At 38.3% G+C, this 23,729-nt stretch overlaps 2 protein-coding genes across 4 annotated transcripts in view; one reads left to right on the top strand and one right to left on the bottom strand.

Annotated features, from left to right (window-relative positions):
- The window catches only part of si:dkey-246i14.3 (ephrin A4), a 33,283-nt gene extending 30,990 nt beyond the window's left edge, over positions 1 to 2,293 (top strand). The window contains exon 6 of the mRNA XM_042423175.1: positions 254 to 2,293. Within this exon, the coding sequence (XP_042279109.1) occupies positions 254 to 345 (92 nt within the window). The 3' untranslated portion in view covers positions 346 to 2,293. The remainder of the gene's footprint in view (positions 1 to 253) is intronic.
- Positions 2,294 to 10,119: 7,826 nt separating this feature from the next.
- Positions 10,120 to 20,739, bottom strand: flad1 (flavin adenine dinucleotide synthetase 1). 3 transcript variants are annotated; one of them, XM_042422675.1, is made up of 11 exons: positions 20,721 to 20,739; positions 18,171 to 18,267; positions 17,720 to 17,873; positions 16,805 to 17,182; positions 13,238 to 13,351; positions 12,886 to 13,153; positions 12,393 to 12,540; positions 11,943 to 12,041; positions 11,549 to 11,738; positions 10,653 to 10,726; positions 10,120 to 10,533 (listed from the first exon to the last, which is right to left on the bottom strand). In XM_042422675.1, exons 2-11 carry the CDS (start codon positions 18,176 to 18,178, stop codon positions 10,398 to 10,400), a joined length of 1,569 nt encoding a protein of 522 aa, XP_042278609.1. In that variant the 5' UTR covers positions 18,179 to 18,267; positions 20,721 to 20,739; the 3' UTR covers positions 10,120 to 10,397. The 3 variants fall into 3 exon arrangements, with proteins under 3 accessions (XP_042278609.1, XP_042278608.1, XP_042278607.1); XM_042422674.1 differs by lacking the exon at positions 20,721 to 20,739 and adding an exon at positions 19,517 to 19,604; XM_042422673.1 differs by lacking the exon at positions 20,721 to 20,739 and adding an exon at positions 19,443 to 19,524.
- Positions 20,740 to 23,729: the final 2,990 nt, after the last annotated feature.

Here is a 23,729-nt window from a genome sequence, read left to right on the forward strand (position 1 = left end):
GGTTGGATGAGGTTGAGATCAGTCAAGTTCTTCTACATCAAACTCAGAAAACCAAGGGTCTTCCCCAAACTGTTGCCACAAAGTTGGAAGAAAACTCTAAAATATCATTGTATGCTCTAACTTAAAGATTTCCCTTAATTAGAACTGAGGAGTTGATCCCAAACCATGAAAAACTGTCCCAAGAGTGTCCACATAATTTTGACCATATAGTGTATATCATAGATTTTCATACACATGTCCATCTCTCTTTCAGGAAATGTACCTGGAGGTAGTGTTAGTTCACTGACGCCATCTTTACGTCCACTCCTCCTCCTCCTCATCCTTGTCCTCTTGCTGGCTACCTGACTCCCTCATCCGTCCCCACCGCTGACCTCACACCTGCTTTCCGTGGGATCGGGAGTTATTACTCAGACACCCAATTACAAGTACAATGCAATCAATGCTCAGACAGTGAATGACACAATGCAATCAATGCTAAGTTCCTGCAAATGACACACATTACCTTGTGGCTGTTTACCTGTGAAATTCCAGAAAGAATCAGGTGTCTTGTTGAAAACAATTCTCACAGTGACTCAGGGACAGACACACTGAATCACAGTGATTTATTTCCTGGTATTTTTCCTGGCCTGTTGTATAATTGTGCCACAGAATATTGTGCAAAGAGTGAGGCATAGTCATAAAACTCATATCCCACTCTGCCAAAAGAACAATGAGTCTGCCAGGACTTGTTCTGACAAAGTTTTCTCACTTTTTCATCTCTTGTTTCTCAGTCCATTTCTCATTTTCTACTTATTTTGTTGTATTTACCTCTTTTTGAGTACCTGCCTCCAGTTGAAAAGTGGCCAAATAAACACATACTACTGCACTGAGCGCCTCAGGTTGGAGGTCAATCAGTTAGCTGGTGACTTCTTACATTTTTTTCTGAGTGTTGACTAATTTTTACAATTTTTTTTAAACTGCCTCATTTGCACCTGAAAAGAATAAATGTGTCAAATGTTTGTAACTACTTAGATTTGGAATTGAACGCATTTTAGGAGGAACTAGGGAATATTCTGGAATAATGAGGCAGGGCTGCTGCGCCCCCTACTGGGATTAAACTGGTTGGACTGGAGTTGGACTGGGTTGGCTATAAACCCAGAAACTGGACACTCGACTGGCGCTGCATGATAATAATGGGACCTGGGACTGGGTTTGTCCTTTCTGATTGGACCCCCTGTTGTTCTGCCTCTCCACCCCTCTCGCTGGGTCAAAATAACAATTCAGGACAGAGGGACTTGTGGGTAAAGAGCCAGCATCAGCTCATCTCGCTCCACTGATCATACTGTGGACCACTGATGACAGGAGGCTGATTGCCTGATGCTTCTGTTGACCAATCAGGTGTGCAGATATGCACACAAGCTTTTTGTTTGCTGTTTTTTTTGTTGTTGTTGTATTTTGTTATTTGGGGTTGTTTTTTTGTATTTTTTACACAGGATCATTGATTTTTAGTTGTTATAGTTAATATATTCTGCAAAAATACGTATATTAACTGTACAATTAAATGTTTTAGTAACAGCTTTACTCTTATTTAAGTGCAAAAGTCTGACAAAATTACTTTTTTCATACATAATGAATATTCTGGATATATATATGTACGTATGTATTGGTTTGTTTTCAATATGCTCTGCTGCAATGCATTCTCAAATTAAATGAATCAGTTGTGATAATTGTTAAATTTTTGCCAGATTATTTTAAACAAATCACTCCAATTAACTGCCATAAATTCAGAAAAAAATATTATTTAATTTCCATGAATGAATTAACAATTCATTGATTTTTATTTTCTCTTGAAATTGGAGATAATCTGAGAGTGTATTTTTTGTTGAAATTAAATGAAAGTGTATATATTTATAAAAACACTTAATTATATCCCGATGATATTTGAGTGACTTGGAAAATCTCAGTTGCAGTTTATTTCTCTTTTAAAAACCAGATTGTTAGCACTTAAAATCATTTTTTCTCAAGATATTTGGGTGTCAGAATGCTGTAAATCACACTGTTCATGTCATTTTGTTTCCTATGAACTTCGTTTCCTAAATGGGTGATAAAAGTCGATGGTTGAAAATTTGTTAAATAATTTCAGTGATGTAGAATTTTACAATCATGTACTAATAGGAATTTGTTTTTGATTTGTGCATAATTTGTTCTGCTTTCACATTTTAGTGAAGAATGTAGCGTCTTCTGTGAAGAGCCAACTGCAATCTGAGCCTTTTTTTACGCGGCAAGACAACAAAATAAATATGATTGCATTGAAGCGGTTCAAGTCAATCGTCATTTAACTTTGGAAAACATTGATATTTTACACCCCACACAAATACACACTACTTTATTTGTGGAACACACACATCCAGTGTAATACACAGGAGTATGGAGATAAGGAGACTTCAGGGACTTGAAATGACCTTGTGGTGTAAGAGGCCGTTGTAATGTGAGTAACCTAGTGGAATATTGAGCTGAGTTTTTATCTATGGGCAAGCAAAGTCTGATAAGACTCAGATACCCAATAGAATCCCGGTATTATTAGGCCCAGAAGCATCATTGCCAATACATCAACCTTAAAGTAGTCACTGCATTTATTTTCAGTAAACGCAGGAGTGTGGTTGAATGCAAAGCGAGAGGAGATGTTTTTGTTTTAAATATAGAAGTGTACATCCAAATAAGCTGTAAATGCATTTCCATTTATATAGGCTGTAATGTAGAGCCTCTTGTGAAGCCAGAAAGGCAATTTCCTGGATAATAGGGCTAATGCTCCTATTTCATGGTTTATGATCTCTTCTGATGACATGTTTGTCACTGTTGAGGCATGTTGTTATGAACTGGCTTTGATTTTGACCTTCACGTATAAATTCCCAAAGCCTATGTTTTCATTCTTTTTCCATTGTGAATGACGGAGTAAGCATACAGAAATCAGGTGGGGGGATGGGGGGCAGAGCGGTGTACTGTTAGATTTATGTAAAAGGAAAAAGACTTAAAAGCAGCTGCAGTAAACTAAGCCTGAGCCTGTGCGTGTAAAAACTATATGGTTGTTTATTCCAGAAAAGGCGTGCACAGACCAAAGCTTTTATGTGACAGTGCGATATAGTTTTTTTATGTTTCACTTTTGATTCCTGACTGAAAATGCTTGAGCAATCATACCAAAAAATTACATTTCTCAGATTTTCAATATTTCTTTGTATTTGACAATGTTGATGCTTGCAACAAGTCCGTGTTAAAACTGAACCTCAACTCAACCTCCCAAATAAACATTGCGAGTACGGACAGATGTTGCCATATTATATAGAAGATCATGAAAATCCCACGTCAGTTTCTTCTGAGGCGTTCTGGGACTATGGTGATCGTAAACTCTGGGATGACAAATTTAGATTTTAACTATCTGTCTGAAAGAAAAAAAATTCCATATTGCATACTCATAATACTGCAGCTCTCTTTTCCACAAATGATGACACTGTAATTACACTGTATCAAGTTTCAACACAGCAGGCTCTGTTGCCACAAGTTAGCCTATGTTTAATTGGACCATCGGCTGAATATTAAAGCTCAGATTGCTGGTGTTGATTACATCTTCAGAAATACAAAACACTGGCTATTAGCAGAGGCAAGTAATGCTTATTTCCCCTGCAGTATTACCATTGTCCTTAGAACAAATAATTTATATATGTGATTTGCAGTTGTGCAGGACATATTTTTTTAAAGGGCACACTGTTCATAGTTATCCTGTAAGAGTATTTATTAATTAAAAAATGTATTTTAGTAACAGTAAATCAAATCTGGTGTATTTATCATAATAATTGCAACATGTCTCTCCTTTCTTTTCAGTGTTCAGTGTGTGCATGTCTTGCACGCATGTTTTTCAAGCCTTTCCTTGAGTTTCAGATGGATGTTCACACTTAAAGAGCTTCTCAGTGTGTAATCAACACCTTGATCAGTAGCGACACTCTGATCATGAATCCTGACCAGTGTATGTTTCACATATTTCAGGGAGCGAGGTGAACTGAGGTGAAGGGGCGTCCCTGCTGCAGGAAGTGTCCTGAATTTTTTTTTGAAAATAAATGCCTCAAGATCACAGTCTTTGAGATAATTTGTTTCAACATTTGAATTCCTTTGTTGGCTTTTTTTTCAGCATCCATAGAAAATAAGCACTTTATCTCCTCCGAGCTGTGGTGATATAAGGCCATGTGGGCTTTCTTTTGGGCATCTTGTCCTGTTTCCAGAATCCTTGATCAGGTACACAGACTGTGAAGACTGGTTATGACCCATTTATTTATTGGGACCACGTACAGTGTTAAACATAAATTTTGCCATTCGATGTACTTTACCAGAGTTAGCTTATAGCTAATTTTCATCTGCAGTCCCTTCAGCAGGTCACAATTAAAACATACAACTGAACAATAACAGACAGTACAAAGCAAAAAACACACAGGACAAATAATACAAAATACAAAGCTACACACAATAGCACATCACATATACCCACAATGTCAAATAGAAATTGATAATGTAAGTTAAGATGCTGTATTTAGTTTGGTGGAGTTATTCAAGGGATTCTTTAAATTTTTTGCTATCAAAGTAGTGTTTTGACTGTTTTCACCTAGGTGGGTCTATAAAGGTAATTGGCCATAGCTAGTTAGAGATTTCATAACTGCTAAAACTTAAGCTCTGTTAATCATTTCAGCTCACTAATCTAATCTTTAGTAGTCAACTCTGCCCATAACTGAGGCCACATCTGCCAGCCTTTAAACAGGATCTCCCTTGCATCAGGTTTGAAATCACATGATTTCGCAATCTCACAGCTCTGAAAATAAAACACTGCATTGTCTAGCATGACGGAGCAGAAGCTCTGTGAAGAGGAAAAGTGTTTTGCTGTTGGGTGTCACCTCACCCAGATGTCTTTAAGCATCATTATTGAGTGTATTCGCTCCTCAAGATAACGTCTCAGCTGTATTATACAGTCCTGTAAAAGAGCTCCTAACAATATCAAGATCAAGGACTGTGTTGAAGTCTCCAACAATCAGCAGCATTTCACTTGACATCTCTTGCAGATATTGCGTTCACTTTTTCCAATGCTTTATAATCAGATACAGTATATATTTCCCAGGGTGAATATTTGATCCTTTATGCAGTCAAGAGTAAAAAACTGACTTAAGATGTTAAATCTGTGTGGTGGGTTATAACAAGCAGACCTCTACTTAAACGCCTTTAGATTGTTCAAAATTCAGTCCAAGAATATCCTCCCTATTTATTCTGGGAGGTTTCACTTCACTTGTTTTCCATCTGACAAACTACCGTAAGAAGCATTTTGAATGGCCCTCACAGCTGACCAATAGTTAGACTACACTTTGCTCCAAAAGATCTCATACAAACAGACTGAAACAGTGGTTGCTGTGCCACCAAAATTATCAAATCTATTGCCTTGTATAATAAATATTCATGTAGTAGTACCGTAATGAAGGCTTATAAATCAATGTACAGATACAGATCAATCACAAACCCTAGAGTTTTAAAGCTGTAGTAAAGTAATTATTGAATTATTAATTATGGCAGTTTAAAAGTTTGATGTTATGCAGCCCAAAACTAACAAACAATTACAGATCTTTGGAATTTACGTTTCATAATGTCACCTAAATAGCACAAATAGGAAAATAATTTGAAATCGATGAGTCTATTGAAATAACAAATTTGCAAATTTATCCACTGATTACTGAAGATGCAACATTCTAGGAATATTTTCCTGAATGCTGTTTGATTTTTTTTAATCTCTAAAAAAACTGCATAATTTACAATAAGAGTTATGTCAGCAGCACAAACAAGCCCAAAGGTGTTGTTCAATATTTTTTGTGCATATTGGTGAGACTTTGAGTTATAAAAGCTTCTGAGGATTATCATTGAATAATTATGTAGCCTTGATAAATCAGTGTGCTATTTAATTTCCAGGTTATGATTAATAGGATTTTTATTTCCTCTCTGACTGTGAGCACAGCTTGTTTGTTCTAAACAAAGTCTGAACAGCTCTGCATGTCACACTCTTCTTTATAATCTTTAAATGTGTCAGGTAGCCAACACAATGCTATAATTATTTCCGCTGTATCCTCACAATGCAGGCACTTTCAACATGTCATACAAATAGTGATAAATGTGGATGGACCGAGCGAGAGCACTTGTCAATAGATAAGAGTATGATAGCCTAATATCACACTTCTCATTCACATCCGATCATTTCTAATTTCTTTCACCGGTGAAACCCAAGCTCACTCTGAAAAACATTGCAAAAACTAACTTTTAATACTAAAAGATGAGCAACGTGTAATCTAAAGGAGGTAAACACAGATAAACATTATTTCCATGCTTGATTTTGAATATTTCACATTGGTTTGTACATAAAATAGGTGTCAGAAAAAGTCACGGAGGAACTTTCTGAGTGTTTAAAATCCAGTCATAATCTTTAAAAACAGAAATCAGTTGACATTGGCCGGGCCTTTCTAGTGTTAAACATCTCTTATCTTTCTAACACCCTGCACCATGTTTAAGTTATGGCTGTTGAGTGCAAATGAGCTCCAGATGAGTTGAGTTGAGCTGAATTTTCTCATCAGTTTTCAGCATGCCGGTTGAAGCTTCACAGACACTGGCCCTTTACATTAAAGCGAGCCCACTGTGTGAAAGGCATTTCTGAATGCATCCCATGTGTGCCAATACGAGCAGGGGGTCTTGGTCCTGTGTACCGGACTGCAGGCTGTGACAAACTTAGGATTATGAGACTGCCTTTTATTTCAGCACGCCACAACCAGACACAAACGAGCTAAGTCAGTCACACTTCACATGGCAGCAAGCAAAGCAGTCTCCTTCCTCATGCTCCCTCCCTCCCACTCCCTCTCTTCCTTTCTTTCACTCTTACTTTCATCCACTTTTAATGTGTGACACTTTGATACTGAACATCCTATTTCCCGTGTTCTGGTTGGTTGGCTTTACATGCAGATGGGTTGGTAATTTGCATAGACTCAAAGGTCTTCTCTCCTGATGCTTTCTGACAACGGAGTGTCTATTCATCCTCTGTGTTAAGCATCCCTCCCAGGACATCGCCTGAATTGCTGTCTCATGTTGCTTCAAGTCTTGTTTTACACTGCAGGAACTGCTGAGGAATTGGATTAGGAACGTATTCCTTTAGAGAGAAGCATCACAGTCACATCTGAGCATCTGAAATGGATAGTTCACTCCGATATCAAAGCCTATCACATGTTTTTGCACAAAGTCATGCCGAGTGTGTAACAGTGATCTTAAGTCACGCTGAGTCCATATCACACATGCCGTTAGCTCAGTGTATTCTGTTATAAGTTAGAGTCTCACCTGGGAGATTTGAAGAGAAGCACTGGGGTGTGTTGAGAGAGCAGCAAGGAATTATGGGCCTAAAACACAGCTCACTTCTTCTTATCCTTACATCACCTTAAGTGGCTGCTGTGATCATTGCTTCCTACCAGTCGAGCCAAAATCTGAGAGGCAATTTGGTTTAAATTTGCACAGGAGGGGAAAAAAATTAACCACATTTTATTCCTACTTGTTTCATTTTGTCTCAGATGATACAAAGGTTGCTGTATCAGTTTTTTGTTTGCAGTTTTGTAGATTTCAAACAAAACCTGTTTCAAAAAAAGAGTAATGTGAAATTGAAAAAAAAAAAAGATATTAAAAAAAAATGCAGTTGAGGATCACAAAAAAACCCAACTAATTTTAGTCCAGATACTTTAAGGCCCCTGGTAGTCAGTACCAATATCCTCCCCACTATGTCAGCCCAGACTTTGATAGGTAATTTTTTCTGACTCACTCCTCCAGGTCAAAATCAAAACATCATTTTGAAATTCATAAGAGGAACTGAACAAAAACCCAGAGTTATAGTACACAGGAAAGGCTGAGACAGGAAGGAAATAGTGTTATGACTAGACGGTGATACAGTAGTGAAGCCAAAACAGACACCAGTATGAGGGATGAAACCGGCAAGTGAGAGTGATGGAATGACAACTGAAAGAGGATGAAGGTGAAACTGTGGAAGACAACAGAACAAAGAACTTTGGGGAAAAAATACCATGCAAATGTCAAAATCAATATGCTTCTTATCCCTGTAGTGACAGCAAATGTAGTAGTGGAGGAAGTATTCAGATAATTTACCAAAGTACAGAACATTTCAAGACTAGAAATACTCGTCCCACATTCAAAGCTTTACTTAAGATAAGGACAAAGTTATTAAAAGTAACATGTACTTCAATTAAAGTACTATTTATGCAAAAAAATAGTCCCTGTGACTGGCATATGTACATATTACATTATAATATAGTTAATACTGATGCATCAGTGTGTAAGTACCATTTTACTGTTGTAGCTGGTTGAGGTGTTGATAATTTAAAATACTTTAATATACAGTTATGTAGTTTAATCTCAGGGGTCATGAGATGATTAATGAGGTTGGAAAGAAGGAAAAAAATCTGTAACATGAATTTGTGTTAATTTTGTGGACTTTTTTCCATAGCTTTGAAATATTGGATAACTCGACCTCTTTGGAACTCAAACAGTTGATGTTAATGAAACCACCTGAGAAGTTTAGAGGGGAAATCATGTTTTGATGGAACTACTGATAACTCATGGACACCTGAAATGTGACGAGGGGCACCAAGTAGACATTGCTTATTTTGTACAGCCAAAAATTTTGGGAACCACTGGTATATTATTTAACAATGTCTTTAAAATGTAGGCTATATATGTTATAATCTTATCTTTTTTGTAGGTAAAATCCTCATCTGGAAACTAACCCAAACTTAACTAGCTGTCAGATAAATGTGGCGGACTAAAAAGCACAATATCTACAAATGGAGTACAACTATAAAGTACTATAAACAGGAAATAGTCAAGTTAAGTACAACTAAGTCAAAATTGTGCTACAGATTACAGCACTTGAATAAATGTACTTTTCATAACTGAGCAAAGTATGGGCCTAGACAACCCAAGGATCACTAGAAAAGCCATATAAGCTATTACTATATTGTAGGTGGATATCACTAAAAAATACATTATAGCAATATTATAGACACTAGAAGAAATTTAGCAACTGTGGAGTGCAATACACTCACAACAAATTAACTAAAAACTGGAACAAAATGACTTGTTTATTCATTTATCAGCCAATTAAAAATCAGAAATGCTTCCATTATACATCTTTACAAGTGGGACAAAGTTTGAGGCGCATACCTCAGACACACTGTAAATCTATAGGAATACAATTGTTTTCCATCCAAATATCATCATTCCAGACAATGTCCCGGTGTGTTTATCGCACCACCAAAACCCACACAACCATTATATTCTGCTCTGATTATGAAGCCTCTGTTCATTGCCTCTTCTATTACTGTTATTATTAATAAATCAAGCAAGCCGTGAAGACCCGGACAGATAAGTTAGGAGGGAATAAGGGGGGGTCGGGCTGGAGGTGGTAATTGCTGGTGTAACGGTGTGTGCAGCCCCGCGGTGGCCTCGTAAGCGACCCGCTTTATTAGATCGGCCGGTATCGATCCTCGCTGCGCGGCGTTGACTAATCTCCAGGCGGGGAGAGAGAGAGCGCGGATCGATGAGCCTGGATTCAATCATGTCTGGAAGCAGAGAAGGTAATTTATTGTAATCACCGGTGCTAAATGGAAAACGTGAGAACAACGCGCCCGTGAGGTCCGCAAAGAGAACTACAACATCAGGGTGGAGGTTTTCCAGTGACGGGAGGCTGGAGATGCTTCAGCGCTGCAGTCTGCAATTATGGATATTCAGTGTCAAACAGATGAATCAATATGAGCCTGCTGGTTGACCTTCAGTACTTTGTCCATGCTGCTGCACACTCAGTTTCTAAAACCTGATTTTCTCACCTTGACAGAAAACCTTTTCACATTATTTACTAATACATTTTGATAGAGGCTCTCTTTCCAGGCAGCTTGCTCTTATTGGATTTAGAAAGAAGACAAATGGATTCGTGAATAAGATAAATCAACAGCTGTATTATAAGCTCTGCAGATCTGTATGAGATTCATCTCAAAATAGTAACATGACGATAGAAAAAGATGACACAGATTGATGTTTTATTCAACAGCACAGAGGGCCATTACTTTAGACACACATGTATACTAGTAACACACATATGCATACACACACACACACACACACACACACACACACACTTTACAGTCTTATTCTGCAGACAGATGTGTCGAGTCTTTTGCAAAAAAAAAAAAAAAAAAAATCCACCTTGTGTTTATTACATGATTTGTGGGATCTGATCTGAAGATGTGAAAATCTGGCTCCATCAGCAACAGGTGACACCGTGAGAAGCGAGGCGATAATCAGGCACGCGAGTTACGCTCCTCTTCTTCATTCTCCAGGAGGTAGGCTGGCTTGTATCGTGTCACCCCCCTCACGTCAACCGTCTGGAGGGCAGTGTTTCGACAAGTGTTGTCCATACTGCCCAGTGAGGTGTACCTGCGGGGTCGACACAGAAATTTAAAGCCGATATTTCTGCACCGCAGCTGTTAAGTCGCTCGAAACCTGAACAAAAGGAGGATACAGCGAATGGAAAGAGTGGATGGATGTGTTCTTACCCTTTATCATAGAGAATACAGTAGGGCACATATAACGTCCTCAAGAACGACCAGATGTCATGATACGTCCAGTCCTGTGTGGGAAGATGTCGGATTTAATTCGTCTGTGATTGATTCATGATTAGTTCAATCCAGCTGAAATCATTCTCTCTAAAGTCCTTTGAGACGCACTTCTGTGATGAAGGGCTACATAAATTATCTTGAATTGAGGTCAACTATTCGTTTCACACACATTTCAGTGTTTCACCATTTTGTGTGTTCTACCTTATCATCTGTAACTACCATAATATAAGCATTTGCCATTTCTAAACACATAAACATTTCAAATAAAAGAGGTGACACTGTTTCTGCTTATGCACTTCTATTCTTTACAAAGCAGATGGAAGCAGAAGAAACAGTATGTGTGAGGGATAAAAATATTAGGTACGAAATATTATAATTTAAAGCGTCACAGATGTAATACTGCATTAAACTGTGGACATGTTGTGATATTTTGTTCACACCCTGTAGATCTGCACTCTGAAACTTCAGTCAAGATGATAAATAAAATTAAGTGTAACAAGGGGAAATTGCCTGGCTAGAGCAGTGAAAACAAATTTGTTTTACCAGTCAAAAGGCAGTTTCTCCTGCAACATAATATACACTATAACTTTTAAAAATGTGGGAAACTGAAGAACTGTGTGTTTTTTATTTTTTATAATTAATGTCTGCAGGTGTTCTTAAGATTTAAAAAAATAAATAGGTGAAGTCAACCTTAAAAATCTTGGTGTTACTTAAGGAGTAACAGGTTTTTTCTAGGAGCATTTCTTACATAATATGACTCGTCGCACCAAAGATAGGAAAAATACAGCATGAGAGAAATACTGAGACGAGTCAGTCGAGTGTGTGAGTCTCACTAGTAACGGGTTGACTCTCATGTAGTCTGGCCAGCCGGGGTCAGTGGGACACATGGGTTTGAGTGTGTGAGAATAGGGGTCACTCCTCCTGGTCCCCATCAGGACGGCTCTCAGCTCCGGCTTCCTCTCTTGCACCTCGCTCAGCGCCTGCCGAATATTGCCCTCCACAGAAAACAGTTCCAGGTCATATCTGTGGGAGAATATTGCCGGATAGTGAGTCATCGTACGGAGAGGATTAGGACAGAGAGTGGAGTTTGAAAATACACAGAATCTACCGATCAACTGAAATGTGTGGGGGGTTTTTTTAAAACAAAGATTTACTTTGGATAAGTGCTACAAGTACACAAAAACAAAAATGAGTTCTCTAAGCATTTCAAATAGACTGATGACTCACCTTTTTATAGTATCCTGGAGGAATCTCTCCATTTCTGGGAATGGAGAGACGATACGGATATAAAGAGCTTTCACCTTGTCTTTACCATCTGAATAGCGCCTGAGAGTGGCAGCAGAGAGAGATGGGACATTAAAAAAAAAAAAGAATAAATAACAAGAGGACAGAAAAAGATTAGATAAGTTCACGTTCATCCTTATCACTATCTGTCCGATACAGGTGAAGAAAAACTAATAGATGTCTCTGAGTGTCAGATTTTTTTCAGTGTAGTTGCTGCTCTCCAACTCATTTTCTTCTCCTCTTGCTTCTTACTGTGACACTATATTCCCCACTGTGCTGAAATGGCATCATTATGTTTTTAATTTGAATCTCCCTATAATCTCTTCTCTTTAGCTATTTGTTTTGTCTCGATTCAACCCTAAATGTTCTAAATGTCTTCAACCCTCCTGTTACCTTTTCATTGCCGCATAGTAGAGATGGAGCAGGGCTGTGCAGTCCTTGCCTCCGTTGAAGCCGACGCAGACTTCCTCTGTCGAATACTGATCCAGTGCAGCCTCGATGGTTTTCAGTGCAGACATAACTTTCTCACCCAACGGTGTGCCTGTGGTGGGAAATGAAATTTTACAAGGAATAAAGTCAAATTTTGTAAGGTGTAAGATAAATGATCCTTCATATATATGTCAAATTCAAAGTAGAAATATCTGCTTGTCCTCCTTTAATTATTAATGCTTATTCTATTCTCTGTTCAGTCTCATGCCAGTTATAAAAAATGTTTTATAATCTACTAAGATTTGACAGCTATGATTATTTTTTATTTCTTTGCTTGCTTTATCCATCCCAATGGCTGTGTAAAGTGTAAGAGTTCTCCACAATATTCACTTTATATTAAGTTGACACACTTTAACTGTCATCTCCCACAACCCTCTACCCTCAATCTCCCCCTCACCGCTGTTGGCTAGCGTGTACACCTCAGCAGTAGCGATGGACACCGGGTCAGTGACTAAGGGCACCACGCTACCCTTGGGCAGCTCGTGTACCAGCTGTGCCCGGGCTTTGTCCACCTCCTCCTGGCTGTCTGAGTCCAGCACCAGCCTGACTCTGTGGTAGTTGCTCAGCCAGTCAGGGTAGGAGCCAAGGGCCACCTTCTTGCCCCAACCGGCCTGCAGTTTGGTCAGCACAGGAGCGATCTCTGCTTCATCTGCATCTACAAACACCTAGAACAATACTATCTTTGGTTAGCTCGCTTGTAGTATGAAAACACAGTTTTTATAAATGATACATATGATCATGGCTCTCACCTCACGAGTGTGAAAAGTGGTCCCTGAGCCAGCAAAGAGGTGCTCCAACCCATTAAAGGCTCTCTCCATCAGAGACGGGATCCCAGGAAAGACATACACGTTACGCACGCTGACCTGGGAGAAAAGGAAAGATGTGTCTTACAAGATATATGGTCCAGACAGTCGGCATGTCCCTAAAACTGAAGGTGCAATGCATTTTTTATGTAATGGTATGACAATCAATACTTCTAATAATTTTGAGTTAATGAACACACTTGAATATTATTCACTATATACAGAAGCGCATTCAGAAAGTATTCAGACCCCTTCATTTTTTTCACATTTTGTTATGTTGCAGCCTTATGCTAAAATTGTTTAAATTCATTTTTTCCCTCATCATTCTACACTTAATACCCCATAATGACAAAGTGAAAACAGGATTTTAGAAATTTCTGCAAATTCATTAAAAAGGAAAAACTGAAATATCACATTGACATAAATATTCAGACCCTTTACTCAGTACTTAGTTGAAGCACCTTTTACAGCCTCGAGTCTTCTTGGGTATGACGAGACAAACTTTACACACCTGGATTTGGGGATTTTATGCCTCTTTTCTTTGCAGATCCTCTACACTTAATACCCCATAATGACGAAGTGAAAACAGAATGTTAGAAATTTTTGCAAATTTATTAAAAAGGAAAAACTGAAATATCAAATTGACATAAGTATTCAGACCTTTTGCTATGACACTTGAAATTTAGCTCAGGTGCCTCCCATTTCTCTTGATCATCTTTGAGAGTTTTCTACACCTTGATTGGTGCATTATTGGTTTGCCCACCACCCATACCGTCGTTTTGCTTTTTTTTATAGAAATAAAACCCATTTAGTTCATTTTGGCGTATCAGTGCCCACATTCATCAAATTAAAAAAAACTGTAATTTGTAAAGTACTAAGCATGTTATCAATACTTAGTCGGACGACAGACGCTACAATTATAAACTGAAAGTGTCTGCTCCGTGACTGTCTGCAGCAGCAGAGTCACAGCAAAAAGTAACAGAGTGAGACGTCTGTCCTCTCTCCTGTTCTCTGCTGTAAACAAACATAAATCGCTAGGTATTAGCAAGCAGCTGTTCTCATGTCTATCCAGGTCTCAGTGATTGTTTTCAGCAGAAACTCCTCCGCTCTCTGCCTGTTCAACCTACTCTCGGTGTGTCTCTCTCTAGATGACAGACGGGTTGCTCTGGTTCTGAGGCAGTCATCGTCTGGCTCATCCCTGCGTCTGTGTGCACTGCGGACTGGCTGTACACAGAGGAGGACCCGCTGACAGCAGCCTGAAGCACGTTATCACTAACCCTTAAGTAAGGGGAAGATCTAAACTAAAAATCTAAGTGCTCTACGGATGAGCGTCATTGACGAAAAATCTTATCTAGTAAAATGTCTGGTTTAACCAGTAACACCAGTGTTGTCACGGGTTTATTAACCTGTGGGAAAATTTCTTCGCCATGGCATCCTTAGCACACACCTGTCTATCTAAGGTCTCACAGCTGACAAAGCATGTCAGAGCAAAAACAAAGCCATGAATTTGAAAGAATTGCCTGCAGAGCTCAGAGACAGGATTGTGTTGAGGCACAGATCTGGAGAAGGCTACAAAAAATTTCTGCACTGAAGGTTCCCAAGAGCACAGCGGCCTCCATAATTCTTTAATGGAAGAAGTCTGGAACAACCAGGACTCTACCTAGAGCTAGCCACCTAGCCAAACTGAGCAATCAGGGGAGAAGGGCCTTGGTAAGAGAGGTGACCAAAAACCCAATGGTCACTCTGGCTGAGCTCCAGAGATCCTGTGTGGAGAGATGAGAAACTTCCAGAAGGACAACCATCACTGCAACTCGCCATCGATCTGAGCTTTATGGCAGAGTGTCCAGACAGAAGCCTCAGTGAAAGACACAGGAAAGCCTGTTTGGAGTTTGCAAAAAGCACCTAAAGTACTCTCAGATTGTGAGAAACAACATTTTCTGGGCTGGTCAATGTTGAAGCATGGTGGTGGTAGCATCATGCTGGGTGCTTTTCAGCGGCAGGGACTGGGGGACTGGTCAGAGTTGAGGGAAAGCTGAGCAAAGTACAGAGATATCCTTAATGAAAACCTGGTCCAGAGAGTTTAGGACCTCAGATTGGACCGAAGTTTCACCTTCCAACAGGACAATGAACCTAAGCACACAGCCAAGACAATGCAGGACTGGCTTAGGGACAACTCTGTGAGTGTCTTTGAGCGGCCCAGCCAGAGCCATGACTTGAACCCAATCGAACATCTTTGGAGAAACCTGAAAATGGCTGTTCACTGACAGTCCCCATCCAACCTGACAGAACTCGAGAGGATCTGCAGAGAAAAGAGGCATAAAATCCCCAAATCCAAGTGTGCAAAGCTTGTCACGTCATATTCAAGAAGACTCGAGGCTGTAAAAGGTGCTTCAACTAAGTACTGAGTAAAGGGTCTGAATATTTATGTCAATGTGATATTTCAGTTTTTCCTTTTTAATAAATTTGCAGAAATTTCTAAAATCCTGTTTTCGTTTTGTCATTATGGGGTGCTGAGTATAGACTGATGAGGGGAAAAAATTAATTTAAACAATTTTAGCATAAGGCTGCAACATAACAAAATATGAAATAAGTGAAGGGGTCTGAATACTTACTGAATGCACTAATTTATTCATTAATCAGTACACAGTATTTAAGCCTTTAATATACTATAGTTACTTTTATATTTTATTTGAAAGGCCATAAGTTCTACCAGAATGCTACAACAGCTGCTCCACTGTTTTCTATCTGATCTAAAATGTCAGTTTATCAAGGCATGGCCCCTTGCATGTCATAAACTATGAATGTGTTATGGTACAATTAATGTTAGGCTATATTTCAAATACCTTACTGTATAAACATTTTGGTTAATTCACATATGCATGTGACTAATTTATTCCATTCAATGACATAAAGGACTAAACTAGTAGACTTATAAACAACAATGTATCGTGCACTGCTACTGCTCAGTATGAACACAATCATTCAGTACTGTGCTGCACATACTACTTGAACTATGTACTGTAGTGTTAATTAAGAAGAAATAGCAATGTGTTAATGTTTATATTTCACCACACTGCAACTCATTTACAGGTGTATATGCCTTTCACAGCTGTTTTCTGTAAATGTTCAATCTCATAGTTTTGCCAATCGTGAGAAGCTGTTTTTCATCCCTACAGTTAATGGTTAGCAGTTGCTGTTGCAAGCTGTCTTCTAAAACAAGCCAAGATACACCCCCGTGACTTTGAGTGAACATCTAACAGAAATTTATGTCAGCTAAACATTTTTATATATTATATACCCCTGAAAAGGCAGCTTAAAAAGGTGATACTCAGCACAGTGGACATGTGGGACATCTATTTTAATAAAAGGTGCAGTCACTCAGTCACAGTCAGAGGAGCGTACTGATCCGTCAAAGCTTAGGTAGAATTTGATCTAATTTAGTGTTCTTTGACAACATGATCCATGGCATGTGATGACTGCGAGCTAATCTCCGTCCATCCTGAGTTTACTCACCAGTGGGTAGCGGTGGGGCTGTCCAGTCTGAGGGTCAGTTCCATAGTTGAGTTTAGCTGAGCGAGGCACCATGGCCAGCTTCAAGGCAGCGCTGTTTTTGTCCATCGCCCCGAAGAATTCTTCTACCAGCCGGACGAGGTCAGGGTGGGGATACAACTCCTCTTGGAATGCCATGGCGACGCTCTCAAAGGTAACGTCGTCATGGGTGGGTCCTATGCCCCCTGAGGTGATGAGGTGAGTATACTGAGATGAAAGGAGGGCCACTTCTTTGGCAATGACCTCCTGTATATCTGGTATGACTGTTATACGCTGCACAGACACTCCAAGCTTCCTTAGCGCTCGTGTCAGAAAGGCACTGTTGGTGTCCACTGTGTGACCCTGAGACACAGAGGATGAGAGGAGATGCTAAGTTAGTTTCGATTCTGCATTCTGCATTCCCACCCTGACTTGAACAGCACATACAAGGACTAGGCAATGACTTCAAGGTCCTACTTGATGAAATTCAATGATACACAGTGAGCATTTTTGGGGGGCAAGACATGACATTGGGCAAAATCAAAGGCCTCATGTTTAAATCATGATCATGTCAAGTCAAGAAATAATGGTGAACTTTTAAAACCAAGCGCTGCTGCCACATTGAATATACATCATAGGTTTTTCATACATAGGTTTGAAGTATGGATACTAGAATGGATAACGGTCCACAAAGCTGAGGCATACTGATGAATTAGTGTCATGTTATAGTGTATATTTTAATAAATCAAATACTTTCAAGGCCAAAGATTTACCAGAAAAAAATGGGGTTAGTTAGATTTTCTCAAATCCATAAACTTTCAAGCATCCTCAGTGGGATACTGTCAATCATAAGCTAAAAAGTCATACAAACCACAAAAGTATCAATACACTGTAGCTCACCTTAAGTATCTCATCTCCAATGATAAGAATGGCTGCAGTGGTAGTATCCCCGTTGGCTGCGGAGGACGGACTCGTGGACATGGCTGCTTTGCTGAGTTGAGCTGCCAGTCTCCTCGCACGCACCACTGCTCTACTCAGCTTAGGAAAGCCCAGCCTAGAAGACAAGAGGAATACGCATTAAGACACTGTTCATTAGGAAATTGCCCTTCCTTCAAGTATCTTTTGCATGTATTACAGATGACCAAATGTACATTTGGACATCTGTAAACAGCAAACATCTGTGTCAGCAGTCAAAAACAAATCAACAGTCAACAAAGCCAAAAGTTTTGACAAAGTTGAAATCTTTTGTTCATGATTTGTTAATTATACACAATGATTTTGGTGTTATCTATGTTATTTATGTAGCTTTTGAAATTACAAAATATTACAAGAGGATATTTATTAATCTTACATCAACATGAAGAATCCATATGGAGTATCCCAAAATACTTCATTACAGTTCAGGCCCTCTTCTCCTTCATAACAACTTGTCTCCTACCAGGGAGAACCTTGGAAGACAAGCGGATAAGAAAAAGAGAGGAAAAAAGGGGGGAGGGAGGGGGGAGAACAGTGAGCGAGTAACTTGTGCATTTCAGCCACACAGGCACAACTCACAGTGTCAATTGTAATATGTTTACTGATAGTGCTTGGGGTTGTTGAATAGTTGAAGTCAATGATTTGTACTTAAGATATTGCACTTGATTAGAATGTATTTAATTCTAGGATGAAATTATTTTTTATTTCTATTTAATGAGTCTGTTAACCCAGAATCTGAAACAGGTTTGCACATACAAATTTGCCATGGTGTTGTGGTGCATAACAATCAAAAATATACAAAAAAGTTCAGTAATTGTAAATTATGTAAAATGAAAATTTACAATAAAATATGTCAAATAAATTAAAAGTGAAGAAGAGCTGTTACAAGTGTAAAGTTTAAATTGTAGAGAATGAAATGTACAAAATATTAAACAGGAATGTGCAAATGTTCATAGTGGAAACCGTACTGTAGGTTAAATGGTTGGCACAGTGGGCACACATGCAGCAATGACATTGATGCACCTTCATGCTGGATAGTCAAGCTATTAGCTACAGTAGAACAGACTGGAAACACGGCATGAGTGGAGTGTCTATGAGTTGAAGCTTATGTAAAACACTCTCCCCTTGCATTTGAAGCACAAGCAAATTACTGACAAAATGACCCAAAGGATAAAAAACAAAGATTTTGAGACTTCATTTGTACTGTTTGCATTTAACTGTACTACTGTATCTACTATATAAGTAAATATGTGGTTGAGGGGAGACAAATGGACACTTAAATCCAATGTTGACAGAAGGAGACCGAGAACAGTGTGCAATGTGACAAAGTATTGAGCAGCTGAGTCAGTTTCAGCGGTCAAAGGCGGACAGGGACGTTCAATCTACATCACACACCGGTAGCTATGACTGTCTTTTTTTGTGTGAACGTCACAAAAATGACAAGACACAAAAATGACGGCCAAATATGAATTAAATGGCCATGTACCTCTATGACAACTCTCAAGTCTCCTTGCTAGGTTACTTAACCCATTGTGGGGCGCGCTAATAGCAATAAGCAAGCGCTAGCATTCATGTAACGTTGCACTACAAAGGAGCTTGTGCTCTGTATACTGCCGCTTTCTCTCAGCTGACGTTGACGATTACTTACTGTAAAGAAAGGTACAATACGGTATATCGGTTTTATATTTGGTGGCCACACTCGCCGAAGCCGAGACAACTTACTTCTGTCGCATATGTTCCCGTTACGTATCCTCATACCGTTTGTGGCTACATGTCATTCAAGAGGCTTGACGCTCTCCGTCCAATCACAAATGAGAAATTGTTTCCTGGGAGGTGCGTAAGCCAATCAGGTTTAAGGAGGCGGGTAAGCCTGGCAAGCGTTTTATGTACGGAAGTTAAGAGAAGATTTTTTTTTTTTAAACTTTATTGAGTATATGAACGACCATGAGGTACATTCTTGAGAACAAAACGCCAGGGGGTTCACCAACAACACGTAAGAAATAGATGGTTTATACAATAAAGATCAATAACGATAAATGTAACATTAATAAACTTAGAAACCTCTTGCCACAGTCTTTTAATATAGTAACAATGCCAAAATAAACGAGGCACAGTTTCAGGATGTGCAGAGAAGATAAGAGGAAGATGGCCCTGTTGTTTCAGGATTAAAGCTGTTAGGGCAGTTTTTTGTTTTTTTTAATTCTTGATTTTAGAGAACACATGTATATTAACAGTATGTACACACAAAACTGTTTATACCAGGGGTATATATATAAAGTTACAAGAAAAAAAAATATTTAAGAAGTCATACAAATTTAAAATAATGTATCATAAGTCCATAAGAAATTTATCAAAAACACAATTACTTTTAATGACCTTAAGGCCTCTTATCATGGTGCCATATTGATGCAGTTCTTGATTTAAAAATAAATAAATAAATAAAAATAAAAAAATCGTTTGGAGTCTGCCCATCTCTTCTTGTTAATGTGAATTATTCCCAATAATAAAATTAATTGTACAAAAAAACAGCTTTTTCCTTCTCATTACCTTCAAAACATATGAAAATGTCTTTATCCTGAAATTTGATTGTTTGCCCAGTTTTTCTTCTTATATCAAGCTGAATATCCACCCAAAATATTCTGGTATATAAAACAAATGACAGATGGTTTCTTCTTCTAGTCCACAGAAATTTCAAGAATATTCAGTATTAATTCTAAATATCTCTAATGTCTTTTTGCTGCAAAACTTTAAAAGAAACCTCTTTAATTTTATTACTAACACAAAATTTGTCCCCAACTTGCCAAATTTCTCCATAATGCGAAGCCTAAAAGGATCTTCATGGGGGCAGAGTTACAGCTTGTATGTAATTCCTGATGTATGAGTATGAGTATGAGTATGAGTTAAATCAATAGTAGTGACAGCTTACCCTTCAGTCAATATGCACTTTGTACCTTCCCAACTGTGCCAAGAAACCATTTCTTCCTCTGCTTGTATCATACCCACATAACTATAACTCTTCTGCCTCTGCTGGCTGGAGGAGCTGACAACTCAACCTGACTGTAAACTGTAAACTGCTGTTACTTTCTTGGCCTGTAGGTGGCGTAAAGCGGCATATTTACAACCGCGTCAGGCGCTGCGGCTCTGCCACTGGATGATATTGAAACAAAGTGCAAGATGAATTGTTTATGTTACACGGTATTTTATCATCTTGAGAATACATTGTTGGTTTTAATATACATGTTATGTTAGAATAAAGTATAAAAAGGAACCAGTTGAAGCCCTGATGGTTGTATTTATCATCCCAGACTTTCTAACCAGAGAGCACCAATCAATTGAAGCAATCATGTAATATTTGCTGTAACTGTCAGAACATAAGAGTTAATTAAGAGTTAATATAATATTTCCATGGTATTTACGGGTTGTTTTTTCTTCTTCAATAGTATTAAGATAAGATAAGACTTTATTTATGCCCTGAGGGGAAATTCACATGTACCAGCAGTACAGGAAACAAGGAAACAGATAAGAACAGATAGGAGTAATAAATACAAAGAATATTAGAAGTAAATTTAATTTAATCTTCATACATTATAAACATGATAATACTTAGGCTATATACATGACATGTGGTTCTGGTAGGTGTAGCTGTAGTTATATATGTATATTTTACAAAGTAGTGAGTACAAAATATAAAGAAAACATGCAGTAGTGTTATCTACACAGGCCAGCTATATTTCTGCACATTGTAGTCTGTGTGCAAGAGTCAGTTTGTGTGCACTAGTCAAGTCAAGAGCACTGGAGGGTGAAGGAGTGTGTGGGGTGGGATGGAGAGAGTGGGGGCGGTGGGTCTTCACAGCTGTTTTACCCACAGTTCTTGCTGTACAGTCTGATGGCAGTGGGCACAATGAATGCCTAAAACTCTGTCTTTCCCTTTGGTGGAATTAGTCTGTGACTGAATGAGCTGCCCATACAGTTCAGCATAAAGCAGTTATTAGTGTGCAGATGTGCAAATGAAGGTGGTATGGAAGCTCAGGAGAAGAAAAAAAACAGGTGAAAAGTTTAGAATGATAAAATAATTTGATAAAACATACTAAATTTGATAAATATACTAAAACATACATGACTTACTAAGCACCAATTGTGAGATAATGTCAAATTGCTGTCTTATCTCTGTCTAGTAGCTCATAATTTTGATGATAAAAATTTGAATTTTGACTAACTGTATTATCTCAATTTTTATTTATCATGAGTATTAATATATTTGTCATTTCTATGCATTTTCATCTATTTTTCTTTCCTGGTGAACATGGGCTTCCATGGCGTAGGGATAGCTTTTTTCATAGCGGACATTTCACTTGTCATAGTAGGAAAAGCACAGGAGTTACTAATAACATGATCAACAATGGCTTCATTCTATTATGTGTCTCAGTAAGTTAGACAGTGTAACAGTGAGTCAGCCATCATTCATTTTATTATTTACACCTGTGCTTTTCCTACTGTGACATGTCAAGATGTCTGCTGTGAAAAAGGCCTATTGTGCAAATATCCATCCTGGGTGCATGTGAGCAAGTTTCACTGGAGTTGTTTGGGTTAAGTCAAGTGCCTCACTCAAGGACATGTTTACCTGTCGATGGTATTTTTAGGTTATGGCTTCAGCAGAAAGATTATATCTCTATCCACCACCAGTCATTTTAAGTAGTCACTTTAAAAATGTTTGGAGCTGCTTACATTATTTGTGACTATAAGTGTACATTTACCCAATTACTGCATTTAAGTACAATTTTGAGGTACTTTTACTTTACTTTTCCATTTTATGCTACTTTATACTTCCACCCCACTATATTTTTGAGGTAAATATTGTACTTTCTACTGCACACATTTATTTGACATATATAGTTACTAGTTATTTTTCAGATGAAGATTTGACACAATGGATAATATAACAAGCTTTTAAAATGCAACACATTGTTAAAGATTAAACCAGTGGTTTTCAACCTTTTTGATTTTTGACGTCTTACAAAAAGCAGTGTGTAGTCGGGGTCACATTTCAGATGTCTAGCCCTTTCATGCATGGTGCCCACTACAGTGGACGTCATGCAACAAAGGGTACATTCTGTCTATTGGGCTTAGGTCTTGTTTTTCAAATATCCTCTCTATTGTTGTTGTTATCTAAAGTGTCTATGTGTTTTCATACCATTTGCTCTTAGTAATAAAATTATATATATATATATATTGCCTATATTGATTTCCATAAATCACTTTTTACTCTGTTGATGCATGGTGTCCACTACAGTGGACACATTTCAAAATTCAATATATTAAAAAAAAAAGTTACTGACATGATTTTTCACTTGTTTAAGAGTAAAAATAAACAATAAACAAATGTTTTACTCTGTGATTTAATAATTCATGCATGAAAGGGCTAGAGAGTTGTTAACAGCTCCACTAAATAGTGATTTTTCCCTCTAAACTTCTCACGTGGTTTCATTTCAATAAATGTTCAAATGAGGATTCACAAGGATTTATTGTCATATACACACTGACACAGCAGATGGCAACACTGACGGCAGTGAAATTTGGCTTCTTCCAGCTCAAGTTCCAATTAGAGTATGAAAGGAGACAGAAATATAATAAAATGATCCAATATTTCACCAAAAATCAGATAAGAGAAAAATTCCAAGAACTGAGAACAGATTTGTGTATCAGAACTTTGTTTTTTCTTCTTTCCTCTCCCATTAATCATCTCACGACCCCTCAGATATCTCTGGTGACCCTTTAGAAGGGCCTGACCCCTAGGCTGGGAACCACTGGACTAAAGTATTTAACTGTATTTAAGTAGTTAAAACTAGCTCCACCTCCAGCAGCTCCAGCAGTAACATGCTGCTCTAACACTGATGCTGCAGTATTAATAATCTAATGATGTCATATATAATAATAT

Source organism: Thunnus maccoyii, chromosome 10 (assembly GCF_910596095.1).
Source record: "Thunnus maccoyii chromosome 10, fThuMac1.1, whole genome shotgun sequence".
Lineage (NCBI taxonomy): Eukaryota > Metazoa > Chordata > Actinopteri > Scombriformes > Scombridae > Thunnus > Thunnus maccoyii.